The sequence below is a fragment of the Corythoichthys intestinalis genome, chromosome 18, assembly GCF_030265065.1.
Source record: "Corythoichthys intestinalis isolate RoL2023-P3 chromosome 18, ASM3026506v1, whole genome shotgun sequence".
Taxonomy (NCBI): Eukaryota; Metazoa; Chordata; class Actinopteri; order Syngnathiformes; family Syngnathidae; genus Corythoichthys; species Corythoichthys intestinalis.
In genome coordinates this window covers 14,287,552-14,306,590 of record NC_080412.1, presented here as the reverse complement: position 1 = coordinate 14,306,590, position 19,039 = coordinate 14,287,552, and the positions used below count along the sequence as shown (strand labels likewise).

General features: G+C 41.0%; 1 protein-coding gene across 1 annotated transcript in view; it reads left to right on the top strand.

Moving 5' to 3' along the window:
- The first annotated feature begins 5,763 nt into the window (after positions 1-5,763).
- The window catches only part of pcdh1a (protocadherin 1a), a 138,653-nt gene continuing 125,377 nt past the window's right edge, over positions 5,764-19,039 (top strand). The window contains exons 1-3 of the mRNA XM_057820230.1: positions 5,764-6,222; positions 14,536-15,350; positions 16,170-18,353. Coding sequence (XP_057676213.1) covers positions 6,213-6,222; positions 14,536-15,350; positions 16,170-18,353 — 3,009 coding nt within the window. The 5' untranslated portion in view covers positions 5,764-6,212. The remainder of the gene's footprint in view (positions 6,223-14,535; positions 15,351-16,169; positions 18,354-19,039) is intronic.

Genomic DNA, 19,039 nt, shown 5'->3' with positions numbered 1-19,039 from the left:
TTTGTTTTTAATTGAATCCCATTTTCCAACATATATTTTTTGCCAAAAACTGACTGATAACTTATACGTTCTGTGTGTTTGTGAATCATGTAAATTTGACAAAAAAAAAACTGATGGACAAGTAGCATTTGAAATTTTTTTATTCATTTTTTTTTTTTTTTTGCCATTGCTAATGAATGTGGCTATTTTGTCAAAGAAAAGTGTAAGGGTATTTTGGTTGCAACCGTGAATGTTAGAGGCGGAATCCATCGAGAGCCTGCGACATGTGAATTTTTGTAACGTTTCAAAGTTAAAGCGTGTAGGCTGTGCAGTGTGTCGGAAAAGTGGATGAAAAAAAATAACAAATTTTGTCCCCAGAATGAATGTTTTTCAATAAAATTGATTATTTGCACATCAGTCGAATTGTAGCTTGTTGAATTGTGCGGAGGATATGCTTTTGTCTTTTGAGACAAAGGCGTGGACCACCTGTGTCAAATTCTTGAATATTATTAATCTGGCTCGTTGAGCAGCTTTGCAGTAATAGTGCGTAGGTGGGTGCTCTAATATGATTGGCTGGAGGACATTGTAAGCCTGAGTGGCAGCCCTTAATGGGAGCCCTGGAGAGGTAACCCAACAGCTGTGTGTTTGCAGCTAATGAGAGATGGGGGGGTAAAGAATTGCCGACAGAAAAGCCTCTGATAAACTCTGCTTGCAGAATGGTGGGGGAGATAGAAAATCTGATTTCGCATTGTGGCAAAACAGACTGTGTTGTCTCATTGCTCCTGCTTCATTACTTATGACTAAGCGTTTATGATCATTGCCATTAGTGTTTTGGAAGAAAGGAAGGGAGAGTAATGTGGTGTGGGATGGCTTTCACTCCCTACAGAGACATGCTGAATTCCAGTCTTGAGTAAAAGTCTATTGCTTTCCTTGATTACACTGCCACAATTTTGGCTAACTTGTGGATTCCAATGCACAGTAGGTAAATCCAACACAGGAATCATTTCACATTTGCTCTTATCAACCAACTACTTTGCTCTCCCATGGGTCACTTTCGAGTTAACCCATGTCTCAGTGCCATTGACGAGACTATACGTCCAATTCATTTTGACTGGGAGAGGCGAATGAACGATAGATAGGTCATTAGCCGTCCAGTCTAAATGAATTGAACGTCTGGTGCCGTCAGTGGCACTGAAAGAAGCATTCACAGCCAGTCCTTCCAGTTTTTAATGATTAGATGTCTTTCCTTGCCAATGACGGGTAATTAGTTATTTTGGGTCAGTTCCTTGTTTATTTTAGGGTCCTTACAGGCACATTTTAAAGGCATTACAGGGTCACTTCCAATAACTTTCGGAGCATTTCCTGTTGTTCCTGTTTCTAGACTTTGGGGCTTTTTGGGTCACTTCCTGTTGATATCAGGTTTTTCTTCCCGTTGAAAATGAAAGGTTCCAGTGGGAACTAAATAGGGATGTTTTTGTCAAACTTCGGCGGAACAATAGGGTTTGGCAAAAACTGTACATATCTGTTGTGTGCCTTGATTTCCTGTTTATTTATGTTGAAATCAGTGGTTCTTAACCTTGCTAAAGGTACCGAACCCCACGAGTTTCACAGGTGCATTTATCGAACCCTTCAGAATTTCATAATGAAGCCTTTTTTTTTTAATTTTATTTATTTATTTATTTATTTTTTTACAAATTCAAAACCTAGCAAGCTAACATCCAGGTAATTTCCTGTTCAAATTTCTAATTAACTACAAATAATTTTGCTTTTTGCTGTTGATTTTCACATTGGTAAATGAAATTAAACTCGATTCATTTCACATTCTTCCTTTTTTTTGTTTTCATGTCTACAATCATGGCGTAAAATGGTGCATTTTTAAAAAAAATATATAATAATAATACATTTTATTCATAGAGCACTTTTCATGACACGCAAAGACGCTTCACAAGAAAGATGGCAACAGTAACTCAACAACAATAACAAAACAATCATAAAACTAAATTAAAAGCAGGGTAAAAGTAAATACAAATGTAAGAGGTCAAGATAAAACCGAGATAAGGATCATGGTGGATAAAAAACAGTAAACAGGTGTGTTTTGAGTCTGGATTTGAAAAGTGAGAGGATAGATATATGGCGATGATCGAGGGGTAGGGAGTTCCAGAGCTGGGGGGCACAGTGACTAAAAGCTCTGGAACCTAAGGTGGCGAGACGAACACGGGGGACCCAAAGGTGGAGGATAGAGGAAGAGCGAAGTGAATGGAGGGGATGGTTAATAAGGAGGAGATTGCATTGGTAGGGAGGGGCCACGCCATGGAGTGCTTTGAAGGTAATGACAAGGATCTTGTAGTTGATTCTTTGTTTGACTGGGTGCTAGTGAAGATGACGGAAAATGGGGGTGATGTGGTGTGTGGTGGGAGTCCGAGTGATGAGGCATGCTGCTGATTTTTGGAGGAGCTGCAGTTTCTGGAGGGATTTATGTGGGAGACCGAAGAGCAGTGAGTTACACTAATCGAGCCGGGAAGTGACTAGACTAAAGACAAGAGTAGAAGTGGAATGGCAGGTGAGAGAAGGGGGGAAGAATTACATCCGCAGTTCACGGTGTCTGTAGCTCTGTTTATACTTCCTCATACCAAGTGCCAGTCAACATTCCACTTAGCAAACCGATTTCTCCTCCCATTAGATAGAGGGTTATTATTTGAAAGAAATGGAATAAAAACTTTAAATTGAGGGCAAACTAGTCCAAAACCTGTTGTAAAACATCACTTTGCCTGCATTTGGTCACCATACAAGACAGGGCTCTGCGTTTCTTAACCTTCACCGAACCCCAATTAAGAACCACTGGCCTGTATTAAGTGATTTTGATGAAAGGTGTAAGGCATGATACATTTTAGGAATGCGAAATTTTAAATGTTTTTGTTATTTTATTTGCTTTTTTTGTGTCGTGTGAGTTTTAAAGTTGAAATGGTGAGTATTGGTGAAAGTGAATGTGCAGTGCAGCGCACCAAAAATGGAACAGGGAAAAAAAAACATTATATTTGGGGAGCTTTGCTCTGCACCCGATAATGCAGGCTATCTGTGTACTATACATTGTATTTCGTGGTTGCAGTTTGTAGTGGTGCAGGTCTGGACTGCATCATACTGAGAGATGCAGCTAATACAGTGGTATGAAAAAGTATCTGAACCTTTTGGAATTTCTCACATTTCTGCATAAAATCACCATCAAATGTGATCTTTGTCAAAATCACACAGATGAAAATACAGTGTCTGTTTTAACCAAACCACCCAAATATTTAGTAGTATACTGTAGGTTTTCATATTTTAATAAGGGTAGCATGCAAACAATGACAGAAGGGGGAAAAATAATTAAGTGAACCCTCTGCCTAAGGAGAATTAAAGAGCAATTGAAACCAATTTTTACCAAACAGTTTAAGTCAGGTGTGTGCCCAATCACTGATGAGTGGTTTAAAGCTGCCCTGCCCACTATAAAACACACACCTGGTAAGAAATGTCTTGATGAGAAGTATTGTCTAAAGTGCATCATGGCTCAGTCAAAAGAACTGTCGGAAGACCAGCAATCAAGGATTGTTGATTTGTATAAAGCTGGGAAAGGATACAAAACCATCTCTAAAAGTCTGAATGTTCATCAATCGACAGTCAGAGAAGTTGTCCACAAATGGAGAGAGTTTGACACTGTTGCTTCTGTCCCAAGGTGTGGCCGTCCACCAAAGATGATGCCAAGAGTTCAGTGCAGAATACTCGGAGGAGTAAAAAAGAACCCCAGAGTGTCTGCTTAAGACTTACAGAAATCACTGGCACAGTCTCTGTGCATACATCAACTATATATAAAACTATGGCCAAGAATGGTGTTCATAGGAGGACTCCATGGAGGAAGCCACTGCTGTCTAAAAAACATTGTTGCTCATTTAATGTTCCCAAAAAGTTACTTGGACACGCCACAGTAAGCATCGGCAAAATATTTTCTTGACTGACGAAACCAAAGTTGAATTGTTTGGGAGTAACATACAGCGTCATGTGTGCCTCTGGGCTTGGGAAACTTTCACTCATTAATGAAAGAATGAATTCAAAAGTTTATCAAGAGGTTTCACAAGAAAACCTGAGGCTGTCTGTCAGACAGTTGAGGCTAAAAAGAGGATGGATGCTGCAACAAGACAATGGTCCAAAACACAGAAGTTAATTAAGTTCAGAATGGTTTCAGAAGAACAAAATACACATTCTGAAGTGGCCAAGTCAAAGTCCAGACATGAACCCCATTAAGATGCTGTGGCATGACTTAAAGACACCGATTCATGCCAGAAATCCCAGGAATCTGACTGAACTACAGCAATTTTATAGAGAAGAATGGACCAAGATTAGTCCTGATCAATGTGCCACACTGATCTGCAGCTACAGGAAGTGTTTGGTTGAAGTTATTGGTGCCGGGGGGGGGCACAAAATATTAAATTTGATGGTTCACTTACTTATTTTTCCCCTTCTGTCATTGTTTTCATACAATCCTCATTAAATTTGGAAAACCTATAAATGTTTGGGTGGTTTTAGTTAAAGCAGACACTGTTTTCCATCTGTTTGATTTTGACAAAGATCAGATCACATTTGATGCGGATTTTATGCAGAAATGTAAGAAATTCCAAATGGTTCAGATACTTTTTCATACCACTGTATTTTTCGCCATCCATTTAACTCTACAAAGTTATCTCTATTCACTTTAGGCAAAAAGCAGATGACAACCTGGATTGGCTGGAAGTCAATCATATAGAGACACGCACTCATACTGAACACACACTGCCTATATGATAGCCCAACTATGAGAAAAGCATGCATGAGAATATCATAAGGCAGTGCAATTCTAGTAAATCGATTATAATTTCAAATTAATACCACTTTGAAAGTTGGAATTAAATTAATTATATTTTCAATGCATTTTTGTGTGGATGCTTTCAAAGTAAAGATCCCCACATATAATATTTGTATTATCCTATTCATTTAAACTAGGAGGACTGCCTGTAAATGCTCAACTTTCAATGGCACTGGCGGCGCCAAAAGTCCCTCGATTTTAACTGGGTTCATTCTTTCGCTTCTCCCATCTTTGACAGGGTTCAGTCGTTCCTCCCAGTCAAATTGGAATGGACGTCTAGCGCTGTCAATGACAGCCAATGAGTTACAAAAAGACCTGAAAATGCACCTAAATGAATAGGAATAGACTGAAAATCTACATAAGTGTTCCGCGGGTGAGCAAAGCATTCCCTACGCAATTCCTCCAGAAATTGCATTTTCCACTTTATTAAGTTGTTGCATTGAATCAGTTTTGTTGTTGCAATAATAGTATGACTACTCTTCTCGCCTGAGGGTGGCGCCACATGAATAAAGAGAAGCCAGTGCCATTGGCTTCAATTTTGAGTCCTCTCATGTTCAACATGGAATGCATATCAACAAGTAACGAGTCATCACATGATACCTGTTGTTATTAACATTCAAACAAGTGCCATCATCATTTCCCATCATATCTGGAGTGGGTATTTTTGGATGGATGGATTAAACGCCCTGCAAGAAGCGCATCCGAGTGAATTCCTGTGCTGATGGAGTGCATTTGGCCATCTGAGGTGACCCAGTTTGATGGGATCTTATTAAATTGCAGGAATCTAACAATTTCGTGGTCGGCAGCCTGGGCATAACGTGATGTTGAGTGTGAAGTTGCTGCGTTACGCAGCTGATGGGAGGGAGCCCCACCTCCCCTCCTCCTACCTTCTGATGAGCGAGAGGAGAGAGGCAGCGAAGGCAGCATCTCACCACCACTTGCTCTCTGGAACTATTTCAGACGGGCTCTTTATTTAGACGTTGTCCTTCCACATACGTGTTTAGCTCAACCGCAAAGCGTGCACTTTCTGCAGGACAAACTTGGACCGAAAGGGATGCGCCAACCGGTGCATGTTAACTGAGGACTCGGACATGGCTCATAGGAAAGCAATCCCCACTGGAGTGAGGCCGCTCATTTCGCAGGTTAATCGTCAAATAATTTAAAGCAAATTTAGAATATTTTTCAAGAGGAGGGGGGAAAAAATCAATCTCCCTCGGTGACCAGGCGGGGTTGCAGTCCTCTGAATTTTAATGCGGGAAAGTTATAAACGGATTGAGTGGCAACTGAAGTTATTTTGAGGAGGTATTCTGGGTTGGTGGATGTTTTTGGACGGATTGCGACCAAGCGTTCATCCAGGTCTATGCTCCAAGGTAACTATACGCACAATATACTAAAAAATGAATTATTTTTAATTGCACTGCTTTTCGTTGTCATGTCATATTGCTTACAGTTTTACACTGACGACTTTTCACGCGTGGTCCAGTAACAAGTTGCCCACCGTGGCTGCCATTGACTGCGCTAGACGTCCAAAAGATTTGAACTGGAATCCTCCCAGTTCAAATGGAACGCCTACTAGTGATAAACGCATCTAAACCCACAGCAGAAATATGAAAAGAGCGACATGATTGGACGTCTCTTATCGTCAATGGCAGAGAAAGAGTCAAACGCGTCAATTAAGAGGGGGGAAAAAACGGGGTTTGCAGGAATGCGCGCGCGCATACCGTTGCACTTGAGTTAGAAAAGTGCACGCAAATTGCACATAACGCTATTCGGTAATTGCATTTTATAATAGCATTAGGATTCTGTGAAGCAGAAAATGCGATCCATTTATAACATTTCTCTGTGGTCCTTTCTTTTTAGCAACAAATCTCACTCTAATTGCGTGCATTAGTTAGGAGTGTTCGCTCATGAGTAATATATTGTGCGCAAAATAACCAATAATCGCTGTGCGTCCGTTCGAAGAGGAGAGAAAATGTGCGCTTCCACATGGGAAATCTCCCCCCCGCGCTCCAAGTGAGAGTCTTGGGTGTTGTTTCTCCCCACTTCAAAAAGCACTAGGCTCATTTTAATAGTCTGCTAGACACACAGCGTACACACTTGCAAGGCCGTCAGAACAGTCCACAAACACAACAGGGTTGTAAAACGTTCTAGCTCATATCCCGCAAACTGCCTGGAACATGAGTCCTATCAATGTGGTGATCTCATCTGTGCAGTGGGCATGTTGAGAGATGTGAGTCGACCAAGCTTTGGTCTTTCAGCTTCATTTGACGTGCAATTGCAAATGCTTGAAATGAAGAATTAAGGTTTTCTTACACCCAGAAGAAAAAAAAAAAGTTGAAAGTGTGCACACCAGCAGTGCTTCTGACCACATATTGAACGGTATAGCACAAATGCCACTTGCCGAATCATTTCGTGTGACCCGCAAAAAAAAAAAAAAAAAAAAAAAAAAAAAAAAAAGTTTTTTGCTCGAATAAATTTCTGTAGTTACAACTCGGAGAATATTGTAATTTTTTCATTCATTCATCTTCTGTACCGCCTATCTATCCTCACAAGGGTCGTGAGATGCCGGAGCCTATCCCAGCTAACTGTGGGCACCCAGAAGTTAAATAAAAGAGAGATTTTAATTTTTAAACCATTTAAAATTTTGTATCGTCGATGGCAACCATATGATTTAAATATTTATTTAGGTTGGTTATTGATGTTACACGAAGTATAGCCCACATGAATAGACAGTTCAAATATACAGTAACACGAATGTGCACCATCTAAAAGAAACATAATTGATCTGTTATGTTCAAAATCAACCATGTGAGGTCCTAGCCATTGTTAACTGTGTGCATGGGGGAGGGTAATAGATTTTTTTTAAAGGCTGCCAATATAGAAAATGGCCTATTTGAGAAAATCATTTCATTATCATGTCCAACAACCACGGTGGCATATAAAAAAAATTTGGCTTGTTGTTGCTGTAGCACAAAAGTGCAAAATGATTCATTTATTCCTTTAATGACATTTACCAATGCTATTCTCCTGCTTTGCAAGGGCTTATTGTTAATTTACCAACATGCCTTGTTTGATTTTCTGCTTGAGTCATTTCGTCTGTACCTGTAGCGCAGCAAATGTCAGCCAGTCCGTCACTGCGTTGACTCAGTCCACAGAGTCATAGATCATCTGTCTCTATGGCAACCAGGACAGGCTGCAGCACAATTATCTTAGACATTCTTTTTTAATACCTCAGCTATTGTCCCAAAAAACAGTAATAAAGCAGAGACAGAAAGAACTGGCATGTTAAATTAAGATTGGGTTACTTTTTCAAATATTAAAGGCTTGGAACTGTAGCATCGTACATGTCAAATAAAGTATGATTTAACAGAATATAAATCTCATGCATAAAAATAATACATGGACCTCTTTGTACCCTGAAAGGGTTTGGTGCACTTGATATGGTCAAAACAGCACATCATTTTCCCATTAACTTCCTTTTTAAGTCATTGTCTGCCATTGTTGGCGCTAGATGTCTCTCCCAATCAAAATGGATTGGACGTCTAATGCCATCAATGACACTTAAACTAGGACAGCCACGATTAATTCAGTAATCCACAACTAATCGATTATTAGTAAATGAATTGACAACTATTGTGGTATCTCACGCTGCCCTTTCTATCTAGTCTAAAGTGTAAATGACAGTCAGTCTTGTTAATAACGGCTTCAGACTATAACAGCGTTTCTAACAGCGCTATTTTTTTTTTTTCAATAGAGGGTTCGGAGCATTAGCATAGCATTCGTGTTCTCGTTAGCATTAGCATTTCGGGTCCTCAAACTCTCGGGCAACCTTTTTGTACATACAGTCCGTGGCGTCCAGGTGGGTACAATTAATTGAAAATAATGTACTGTACACAGTAAAAGGGCGGTAGATAGGTACCACACATTTTCTCTATGGCTTGGCTCCAGGGTGTGTCCTCCTCTTCGTCTGGGCTGCCGGTTGCGGGGCTGCGTTGTTGGGTTTCGGTCCCGCACTGCCCGCGGCGGCTTCAAGGCACTTTTCTGCTTCCGCCTTCTCTTTTCTGCCCTGGCATCCTGCTTGGGCTCTGGTGGGTCGCTGGCTGACTGCTTGTGGCCACCTACTGACCCTGTCATGCTCCAAGCCTAGTGGGGCATGGGGGTCCAGCGGTGTGCCGTGTTGATTGCGGGGTTGCAGCAGTGGCTGGTGGGCCGCGTGGGCGGTCGGTTGGGGGCGGTGGCGCGTCCCCTCAGCTCTTCCCTGAAGGCCGTTTAGTGGGGGTGTGGATGGTCCGGGGGACTACCCTGGATCCTGTGTTGATGACGGCGGCCTACTTGCTGGCGCTGTTAGAGGAAGGATGGGCCACACTGGCTCACCCCCCGATTGGCTGGGGAGGGGCCGTGGCTGTGGTGCGACCCCTGCACAGCATTTCCACTTTGTCTGCTGAATTATCACAAGTCTGATGCGATTCATGCATGACTGGGTGCAATTAGACACACTCAAGTAGAGAAACTATCGGTGCCAGGATTAGCGATCAGGCAGCATAGAAGAGAATGTCAACATATCCACACTTACAAGCGATTCACATAATTCTGAGTTCTACACCTCACATTGCTGATTTGTGTACGCGCCACCCCACCTAATCACATCTCTTTCTGACTCTCCCCCCTCCCTTTTCTCCTTGTCATCAAGCCCCCACATGGTGTCAACCCCCCCAAAAAATTGCTAATGATAGCACTTCTATATTCATAGTTTGTGTAGGCGTTGAATGTATTTGTTGTTGTTGTTTGTTCTTCTCTTCTGTCTCTCTCTCCTTTTATATTTTCCTTTCTGCCCCCCATAACCCCTTCCTGCTCGCTGCATTGTCCTAATAAAAGAAACTCAATGAATAATCACAATGGGAGTATATCACACACTCATTTGAAACTGTTAAACCTGTCCAAACCAATAGGACACTCAGATTGCCATTCTCCGTGTCAAGCAGTTGATCAGGACAGGTTAATAAAAAAAGGAAAGACAATAATTTACTGTTTTTCTGCTGAGTGTGCATTATCATCACCAATTTGACGTTGTCCTTGTAGAAGCTACAATATAATAAAATGTATTTTTACCAAAAATAGTCGCTTGTGTTTTTATAATCAAAACAACTAGAGCAAAGACAGTAGAGACAGAAGATTTAGATGATTGATAAAAATAATGATTGATTAAAATATACCTATATACTAGTAAATTAGAGGTGTGATACGCACAAGTCACGGTTCAGTACGGACCTCGCTACGCAGGTCATGGTTCTGAAGTTAAAGTTTGTATCCCGTTACACTCTTATGTAGGTGAACTTTTTTTTTTTAATGTAAAAAGTTGCCTTACGTTTTATTTTATTTTTTTCCCTTTCCAAAAATCAGTCCAATCCAATCAGGTAATATGAGCATCTTTGATGTAAAAGATGTTATAGAATGTATAATATAATAACGTGTAGAACATACAAAGTACTTTGCGGAGTAATTAATCACTCTTACAATGCGGTAACTGACTTACTAATACGATTACTTTATAGAAGAAGTAATTTGTAACTGTAACAAATTACTTTTAAAAGTAACATTAACATCACTGATGACAATGTATAGTTTATGTGCGGCAAAATACTCGATGTACTGTTGGATGCTGTCACGTCATTATGTAAGCGTATAAATTTAGGTCCTTCTATAAGTGCAATAGTGATACAGATACTCAGTTCGTGTCTGGTTTGTGCTGTTTACAAACTTGGCTGGTACATGGTTTTCAGAGGACCTTGTTACCTTTAAGGTCAGCTTCGTCTGTACAATAAGGCTTGCAAGTGCAGCTCTCTTGGGACTTCAACTGTGCACAGTCTGATGTATTGCTAAAAGTTGATAATAGACTTGTAGAAGTTGGAATTTGCTCCTGAACCTCGGGGTCAAAAAGGTGGTGCACTATGTGAGGGCTCCAGGTGAGAATCAATCACCTCGCAGTTAAAGTGATGTTTTGCCGGAAGAGGCTCAGCTGTAGTCGTGACACTGAAGGCATTGAAGCCTTGAGGGAGGCAGGGCTGCCTAAATGGTGGCTTGCGGTCAGACGTTAAAAGGAATCGGAGGAGTTCACTGTCATTCAAAATGACATTGGAAGTCATGTGTAGAACAGTAGCAGAAAGAAAAGGAAGAACACAGCTGTGCTTTTGCCTAAATTTAAAAACAAAACAAAAAAATCATTCCAACCATTTTGATAGCTTAACCCAGATTTCCAAATGTATTTTGCACTCTTTGGCTGCAATGATGGTGCTAGACATCCAATCCATTTGAAGTGGGAGTGTTGGCAGCAAATGATCAAATCTTTAAGTTCAACAATTTATACCGGCACTGCATGACTTTCATGATCTCTCGAAAGTTGTCATGAAAAATAAAAATCAAATTCGCTTATTTGCTCCTCTCCGTCAAAATGGAATCAATGTCCAGTGCCATCTATGGCACTGAAAGATGGGCATTTACTGCCAGTCCTTCCAGTGTTTATGAATTGGACGTCGGTTGTTGTCAATGGCAGACAATCAGTTCAATAATATGAAGTCAAAACAAATAAAATCAACTTTACAGTGTTGTCGGTGGCTACAAGCAGAGTGCATTTCTTTCTGTTTTATTAAATAATAAATTTATTTTTTCATAAAAACAGTTCTGTTCATGTCGTCATGGAACGCAATGTTCTGTGTCGTTTAAATGGCCGGTACAGAAGGGAATGTTTGGGAAAATGCCTGGGGATGAGCGAGTGAATTGGTGTTTGTTTCAAATACAGACCTTTTCCAACAATTTCAGAAAATTTGAATGTCATGGAAGAGTCAATATTTTAACAACTAACTTTTCCGTCATCCTATATTTTTTGGTGGAAAGGGTTATTATATTGATAACGAACTGAGAAATTTACTTTAAATGACAGCCCTCCAACATATTGGTAAAATTCTGGGGGGGCTCTTTTTGAGGCACAAAATGGTTCAGTCCGTAGACAGCGAGTGGCTTAGTTAAGTTTTTTTTTTCTGTTATATTACACTGATATTGGGAGTGTAAAGGGCCCAGAATTTGGTGCTCAGCCCCTGATTCCTAACTAATGAGCAAGCCTTTATTGTGACATGATTGTTATGGTTGATGACACTTATGCCTTAATATCTTCCAGTTGGCCTCTTGCCTGCTTTCCAGATGGCACCATGCCTTGCAGTCACAGCAAATTGAGCTTATTTTCTTTCCCTTTGTTTACATTTGATTTCAACTTCATGTTGTGTGCAAAGAATGCTCAGATTGACACAATCCTCAACTATCTCTTAACTACTTTACTAAAACATGGCACCCTTGTTTTTGCTTCAAGCTAACAGTTGCGGGAGATTTAAGAATTTCAATTTGAGGATGTAGACTTTGTTTCATTCAAATGATGAAATGCAGTGCATTATGGCAACATTAAAAGTGCAACAACTGCAAGGACTGCGATTTCCTGCAACTCAGCACTTTATTCCTCCTAAAAATGTGATTATCATCTGCCGAGCCAGATGGTGTGGTCGACCTGAGCGGCTACAAGCTGATTCAGGCAGATCTTGCCATGTTACTCAGCATAAAAGGAAATTGTTTATTTGTTTGTTTGGTTTTATTATTGTTCAGAGTGGAAAACTTACGGAAGGAAGTGGAGTGAAGTGAACTTTAGATTTTACGTAACAGTTCTCCATTTATTAACTGATGTTTGACTTGAAGAAACATCAGTTGAATATTTAATATGTAAATAACTTTAAGTGAAGTAATGGGAAAAAAACATCCACCTCAAGACATCATCACAAGCTAAAGGAGCAAAGCTGATGACTGAACACCTACAAACCTGTATGTGTCTGCAGGAGACACATTTGAAATAGTAACAAGAACTGACTCCAGGCTGGTCAACCGAGCACTTATTGGCTGCCATTGAAAGTGCTAGACATCCAATTCATTTGGACTGGGAGGGGCAAAGTGAACAAATGAATGAATGAATGAATGAATGAATGAATGAATGAATGAATGAATGAATGAATGAATGAACGAACGTCATCAATGACACGGAAATTTGAGCATTCACAGCTTCCCCTCCTTGTTTAATTTACTTGTGTGCTATGTGAAAGCCAGGTATTTATAGGGTTAAATTCTTTTTAATTACAAAAAAATACTCACTTGCCCTATATAATGGTTAGACAAAATGTTACAAAATGTTCGTCTTGGTTCATAACATCGATTGCTACTTGGATTCTTTGCTTTCAGATTTAGTTCAACAATTTATGCCTCTGGTGTCATACAATAAACTTTTAACAGTTAGTTCATGAAGAACGATGAGCACAGTATGACCCCTCGAAAATTTGCACATTTCCTGATCCTTCTTTTACTAGCAGTATTTAACCTAAATTTCAGTATAATTGACAAGGCAACCAGCCAAAGTTAGCAGTGACCCAAAGAACTCAAATAAAGAGAGAAATGTTTCACTGTGCCAGAACTCTTGCCGATGCTCAATAGCTGAGAATGTTTTTCTATATGTATTTATGTTATTTTATATTTTGTGGAAGTGCAACTATCCGATAAAGCGCCACAGAGCGTCCAGAGACATTTACCACTATCAGATCAACATTCATCATGCTGTATAATCTCATGCTGTGATCATGCAATGGTTCAGACGGCTCCTTCTGGAGGGGAAAAAAATGCAGGCAAGCTGGTGGACCTTTAAAGGCTATCTATAACTGCCTAATAGGTGTGCTATGTGCTTTATCTTCTGCAAAGATGTTTAACTTTGCAGAAAAGAGTGCAGTCAAGGCAAAAAAAACCCCATCTGAACTGGGGTTAGGACCCTGAGGAGAGCAAAAAAGAGGCTTGCCATGCAGAAATAACTGCACCTGGCCCTAAACCATCTTATTAACCTTTTATAGAACACACATTTAACTCACTGGGTGCCATTGACAGTGCTAGACGTCCAATACATTTCAACTGAGAGGGACAAATGAACATTCTGTCAAGACTTGAGTTGAGTTCTGTTAAGTTTGTGCCCTAGTGTGTCTGGTCTTTATGATTACCCATTAAATTCACCTGCTGTGCCTGCTCATTTTGTGTTGACCAATCCGCTGCTTCTTGTATTACCCACCTGTGCCTCATTATCTCATTACCCCTTGTCTGTGTATTTAAGCCCCCTGTTTTCTTTCAGTTCTTGTTGCGTCATTGTCAATTTTAGCATCCATGCTTTGCGCGTTCTTGTGCCCCCGTCATGTCTTGTTAAGAGTAAATTAGTTTGGTGGTCTTATTTTTGGTTTACCTTCGTCTTTGTGGATCCTGCCTTTAGCTTGTACTTTGTTTTTGTCACCCAAATTGAACATTTTTGCACTGACGCCGGTCTGCTTTGCCTCCCTGTGTTTTCGTTGCGTTTTGGGTCCTCCATATATCTGCCTCGTGACACATTCCTTAAAAGTAATTGATAATGTTTTTTTTCTTTTTTAAGTTTGCATATTTATTTCACAATAATACATAGCAGCTAATGAGTTGAAAAGGTGCCCTATGAAGGGTTATCTTTTTTGTTTTACTAATGTGATTATCAAATGCAGCGTTTAATAAAATGCATGTCACAGCTATGTTTGTGTAAGTTATCAAATGGTAAATGAACATTGAACGAAATTATCTTTTTCCTTTTACAGGAAGATCTTCTCATGACCCCATGGAACACAATCTAATCGTTATGCTGTTTTGGCTGGTGGTGCTGCTCTGCAGCTCTGCTGAAGGTAGCATTCTGTACCGGGTCCAAGAGGAGCAACCTCCCAACACTCTTATTGGTAGTCTGGCCGCAGACCAAGGGCTGCCAGACTCAGGTCATCTATACAAGCTGGAGGTCGGTGCCCCTTATCTACGTGTTGATGGAAAGACCGGAGATATTTTCACCACAGAGATCCCCATCGACAGAGAAACGCTGCGAGACTGCCGCTTGCTTGTTAGGGGAAAACCCTGCTACCTGGAATTTGAAGTATCTGTAACTGATCTGATACAGAATCAGAGCCCGAGACTTATTGAAGGACGCATCGAAGTACAGGACATCAATGACAACACTCCCCAGTTCCCTTCTTCTGTGCTGACAATATCGGTCCCTGAGAACACAATCATGGGGGCGCTGTTTGCCATACCGTTAGCAACTGATAGGGATACAGATAGGAATGGCGTGAGTGATTATGCCTTGACAGCAGGACAAGATGCAACAACGTTGTTTGGTTTGCAAGTGGCTGATGACAGGGGTGGCAAACTACCACAGCTAATTGTTCTGGGCAACTTAGATCGGGAGTTCAAGGATTCCTATGACCTGACCATCAAGGCTGTGGATGGAGGAAACCCACAGCGCTACAGCAGCGCTTTGCTGCGAGTGGTCGTCACTGATGCCAACGACAATTCACCCAAGTTTGAAAAATTAACATATGAAGCAGAAGTGTTGGAGAATAGCCCAGTTGGACATTCTGTACTTCAGGTAAGATTCAATATAAACAAATCACACTTTTTGAATGCCAATTATGATGATAACGGTCCACTCAAGTGGTGTCCAATCATCTGCAGTGAATCACAATGAAGTTATCACTAGTCTGCGTCCAATCCATTTTAAGTGTTAATATGTACTAAAATCTCATAATATTATGACTTTTGTCCTTTTAATATTATAATATAAATCTCATATTATGACATACAATTAAAATTTGGTGACATCACGAACATAACATAATAATACTTGGAAAAAGTCGTAATAATACGAGAAAAAAAGTCATAATATTACAAGATTTAAGTAATAATGTTACGAGATTAAAGTCTGAATATTTCGACTATACATTTCTCGTGAACCTATTTTTTTTCCCTTCCATTCTAATACTCCTTGCACATCGACATTTTGTGTTTGATTAAAAGTGTAACGACTGATTGCAATGATCAACCTAAAAGATGTTTCGATTGACCATCTCGATCTCAAAATCCAGTCCTATTGTCACTTTAGGAATCATTCTTTCTTTGCCAGCAGATTGAATAATTGATTTTTTTTTTTTTTTTATATCAGCACATTTTTGTACATGATTGTAAATTAGCTCATTGTTTGCCACTGACATCACTAGACATCCAATCCATTTGAAGTGGGAGGCTAACATTCATTCGCTGCTACCTTCCCAGTCCAAATGGATTGGATTTCTGCTGTTCATAAAGCCATTTAAAGAGTTTTATTTTAGTTATTAAGAGCCACATGATCTATCATCGTCAATAGCACTTAAAGATTTAACTGTAGTTTTTTTCCTCCCTTTTTTTGTAGGTCAAAGCAAATGACTCAGATATGGGCCCTAATGGAGAAATTGAATACACGCTTCACCAAGCAGGAGACCCCGTGCCGAAATTCTTACGAATCGATCGCTCCACCGGTATCATTTATGTCAAAGGACAACTGGACAGAGAAGAGATTGACAGCTTGTCTTTCTACGTGGTAGCAAGGGATAAGGGTCCTCAACCAAAGAGCTCCAAGACGTTTGTCACTATTGAGGTGACTGACCAAAATGACAATCCTCCAGCTGTGGAGATACGTGGAATCGGTCTTGTGACTCACAGCGATGGAATCGCTAACATTTCAGAAGACATGCCCGTGGGAACAGCTGTTGCTTTGGTGCAAGTATCTGACAAGGATGAGGGAGGGAACGCAGTCGTCACATGCGTGGTTGCGGGCGATGTACCCTTCCAGCTTCGTCCAATCAGCGATTCGTCCAGTGACAACAAGAGGAAATATTTCCTACAAACCACTACTCCTCTTGACTATGAAAGGGTTAATGACTATCGAGTGGAGATAGTAGCTGTAGATTCTGGAAATCCAGCACTCTCTAGTACCAACTCATTGAAGGTGCAGGTCACTGACGTCAATGACAACTCTCCAGTTTTCTCCCCAACCTTGTTTGAGGTCGATTTTGCGGAAGAAAACAAACCGGGGGAAAAAGTTCTGGATGTTGTAGCGTCAGACGCAGACAGCGGCACAAATGCTGAGCTTGTCTACAATATTATGGCGGACTCATCCATCAAGGGACTGTTTGAGATTGATCCAAACACAGGGGAAGTCAGAGCCAGGAATCCGCTCGATCGAGAACACAAAGAGCACTATGAGTTCCGGGTCACTGCAGCTGATAAAGGATCACCTGTCCATAAAGGAACGGCAAGTGTTGTCATTAAGGTCCTGGACCGCAATGACAACGACCCGAAGTTCATGCTTAGTGGCTACAGCTTCTCGGTATTGGAAAACATGCCTCCCCTCAGCCCGGTTGGAATGGTAACAGTCATGGACATTGATAAAGGTGAAAATGCTCAAGTTCGTCTCTCCGTAGAACCCGATGGAGGCAAATTTGTTGTTCAAAACGGAACTGGCACCATTCTATCAAGCATATCATTTGATAGGGAGAAAGAGAGCAGCTACACTTTCCGTCTAAAAGCAGTAGATGGAGGGCAACCATCTAGGTCTTCTTATGTGGGTGTTACCATTAATGTACTGGATGAAAATGACAATGATCCTGTTGTTACAAAGCCTTCCAATTCTTCATTCAGGCTTTTGTCACCCTTCGCATCTCCTGAGAGTCACGTGGAGATGGTAGAGGCTGAAGATCTGGACAGTGGGCCCAATGCTGAGCTGATCTTCCACATCGCAGGCGGTAACCCTTACCAGTTATTTCGCATCTCACCATCCAGTGGAGAGATTACTCTTGCAAAGGAGATGGCTCCAAAATACGGCGGACTTCATCGTCTGGTGGTAAAAGTGAGCGACAGAGGGAAGCCGGCACGTCATGCCACTGCCTTGGTCCATATCTACGTCAATGAAACCATTTCAAATGTCACCTTAGTGGAGGCTCTAGTAGGACACAGTCTATACACTCCACTAGACAGGGATATCGCTGGAGATCCAGACAACGGCTTTGCCGTACAGCGGGGCAACATTTTGTTTGGAAGCCTTGCCGGTGTGGCGGGTGTTGTCATGCTTATATTGGTGGTTGTTTTCATCCGCCACCGCATCCAAACAGAAACAAAGAGTGGATATCAACCGGGCAAGAAGGAAACAAAGGACTTGTACGCACCCAAACCCCCACCGAAAAATGCCAAAGGTAAACGAGGTAGGAAAGGAAAACCTCAGAAATCTCCAAAGCCACTTGGGGAAGAAGAGGAAGTTAGCCTCCAAAAAAGCCTCAAGTTCAACCTTGATGCAGTCAATGATAGCCCGAGGATACATCTGCCCCTGACTTACTCACCAGAAAGCCCTGACATAGGCCGACACTACCGCTCCAACTCCCCGTTGCCCTCCATTCAGCTGCAGGCCCAGTCTCCCTCTGGCTCACAAAAACATCAGGCGGTGCAGGATCTTCCGGCTACCAACACATTTGTAGGGACTGGAGGAGATGACAACTCCACTGGATCAGACCAGTACTCTGATTACAGCTACAAGACCAGTCAACCCAAGTACAACAAACAGGTAAGGTCAAACATGTCAAACATGATCACTCAATGCCAGCTATCTGAGTTAAAATGGATTTAATGTCTATCACTGTCATTAGTAGTGAGTTAGAAGGCTCAAAAGTAGGATTATGGGCAATTTTGAGGTCAACTATGTCGCTAAACGATTTATGGACTATCAAAATACGTAGATAATGATTCATTTGCCAATCGGCTAGTTCATTAATGGTGGCAGCCCTAGTTTAACGTTCATTTGCCCCTGCTAGTCAAAATGGTTTGGACGTCTAGGGTCGTCACTGGCAGCCGAATATATTAAATATTCATATGGGTTGGCCTTCGAAATCTTTTCAAATACGGGGTCCCCAAACAAGTAGTTTGCATGATATTTTGGGGCGCAATTTTTTACACTCTGTGCCCTTCATGACACAACCTACCCCTTTTTAAGTCAAGATTTTAGTCCAAATATGGACATTGTTCAAAATGGACCAGATTCATTACCTCTCATTCTTCACCCTCTAAAGCTGTATGGGTTCATGGAATTGGCTTTAAGGGAGCATCCCAAGTGGACTGTCAAAATTTGATGTCTGATATAAATTATGTCATATATGTTCTACATAAATGTAGAACTCTCATTAGAGGGGTGTGAAAAAAGGTGAGATCGCATGGACCCAACAGGGGCTAATTATCAGCTTATAATTGCTGATG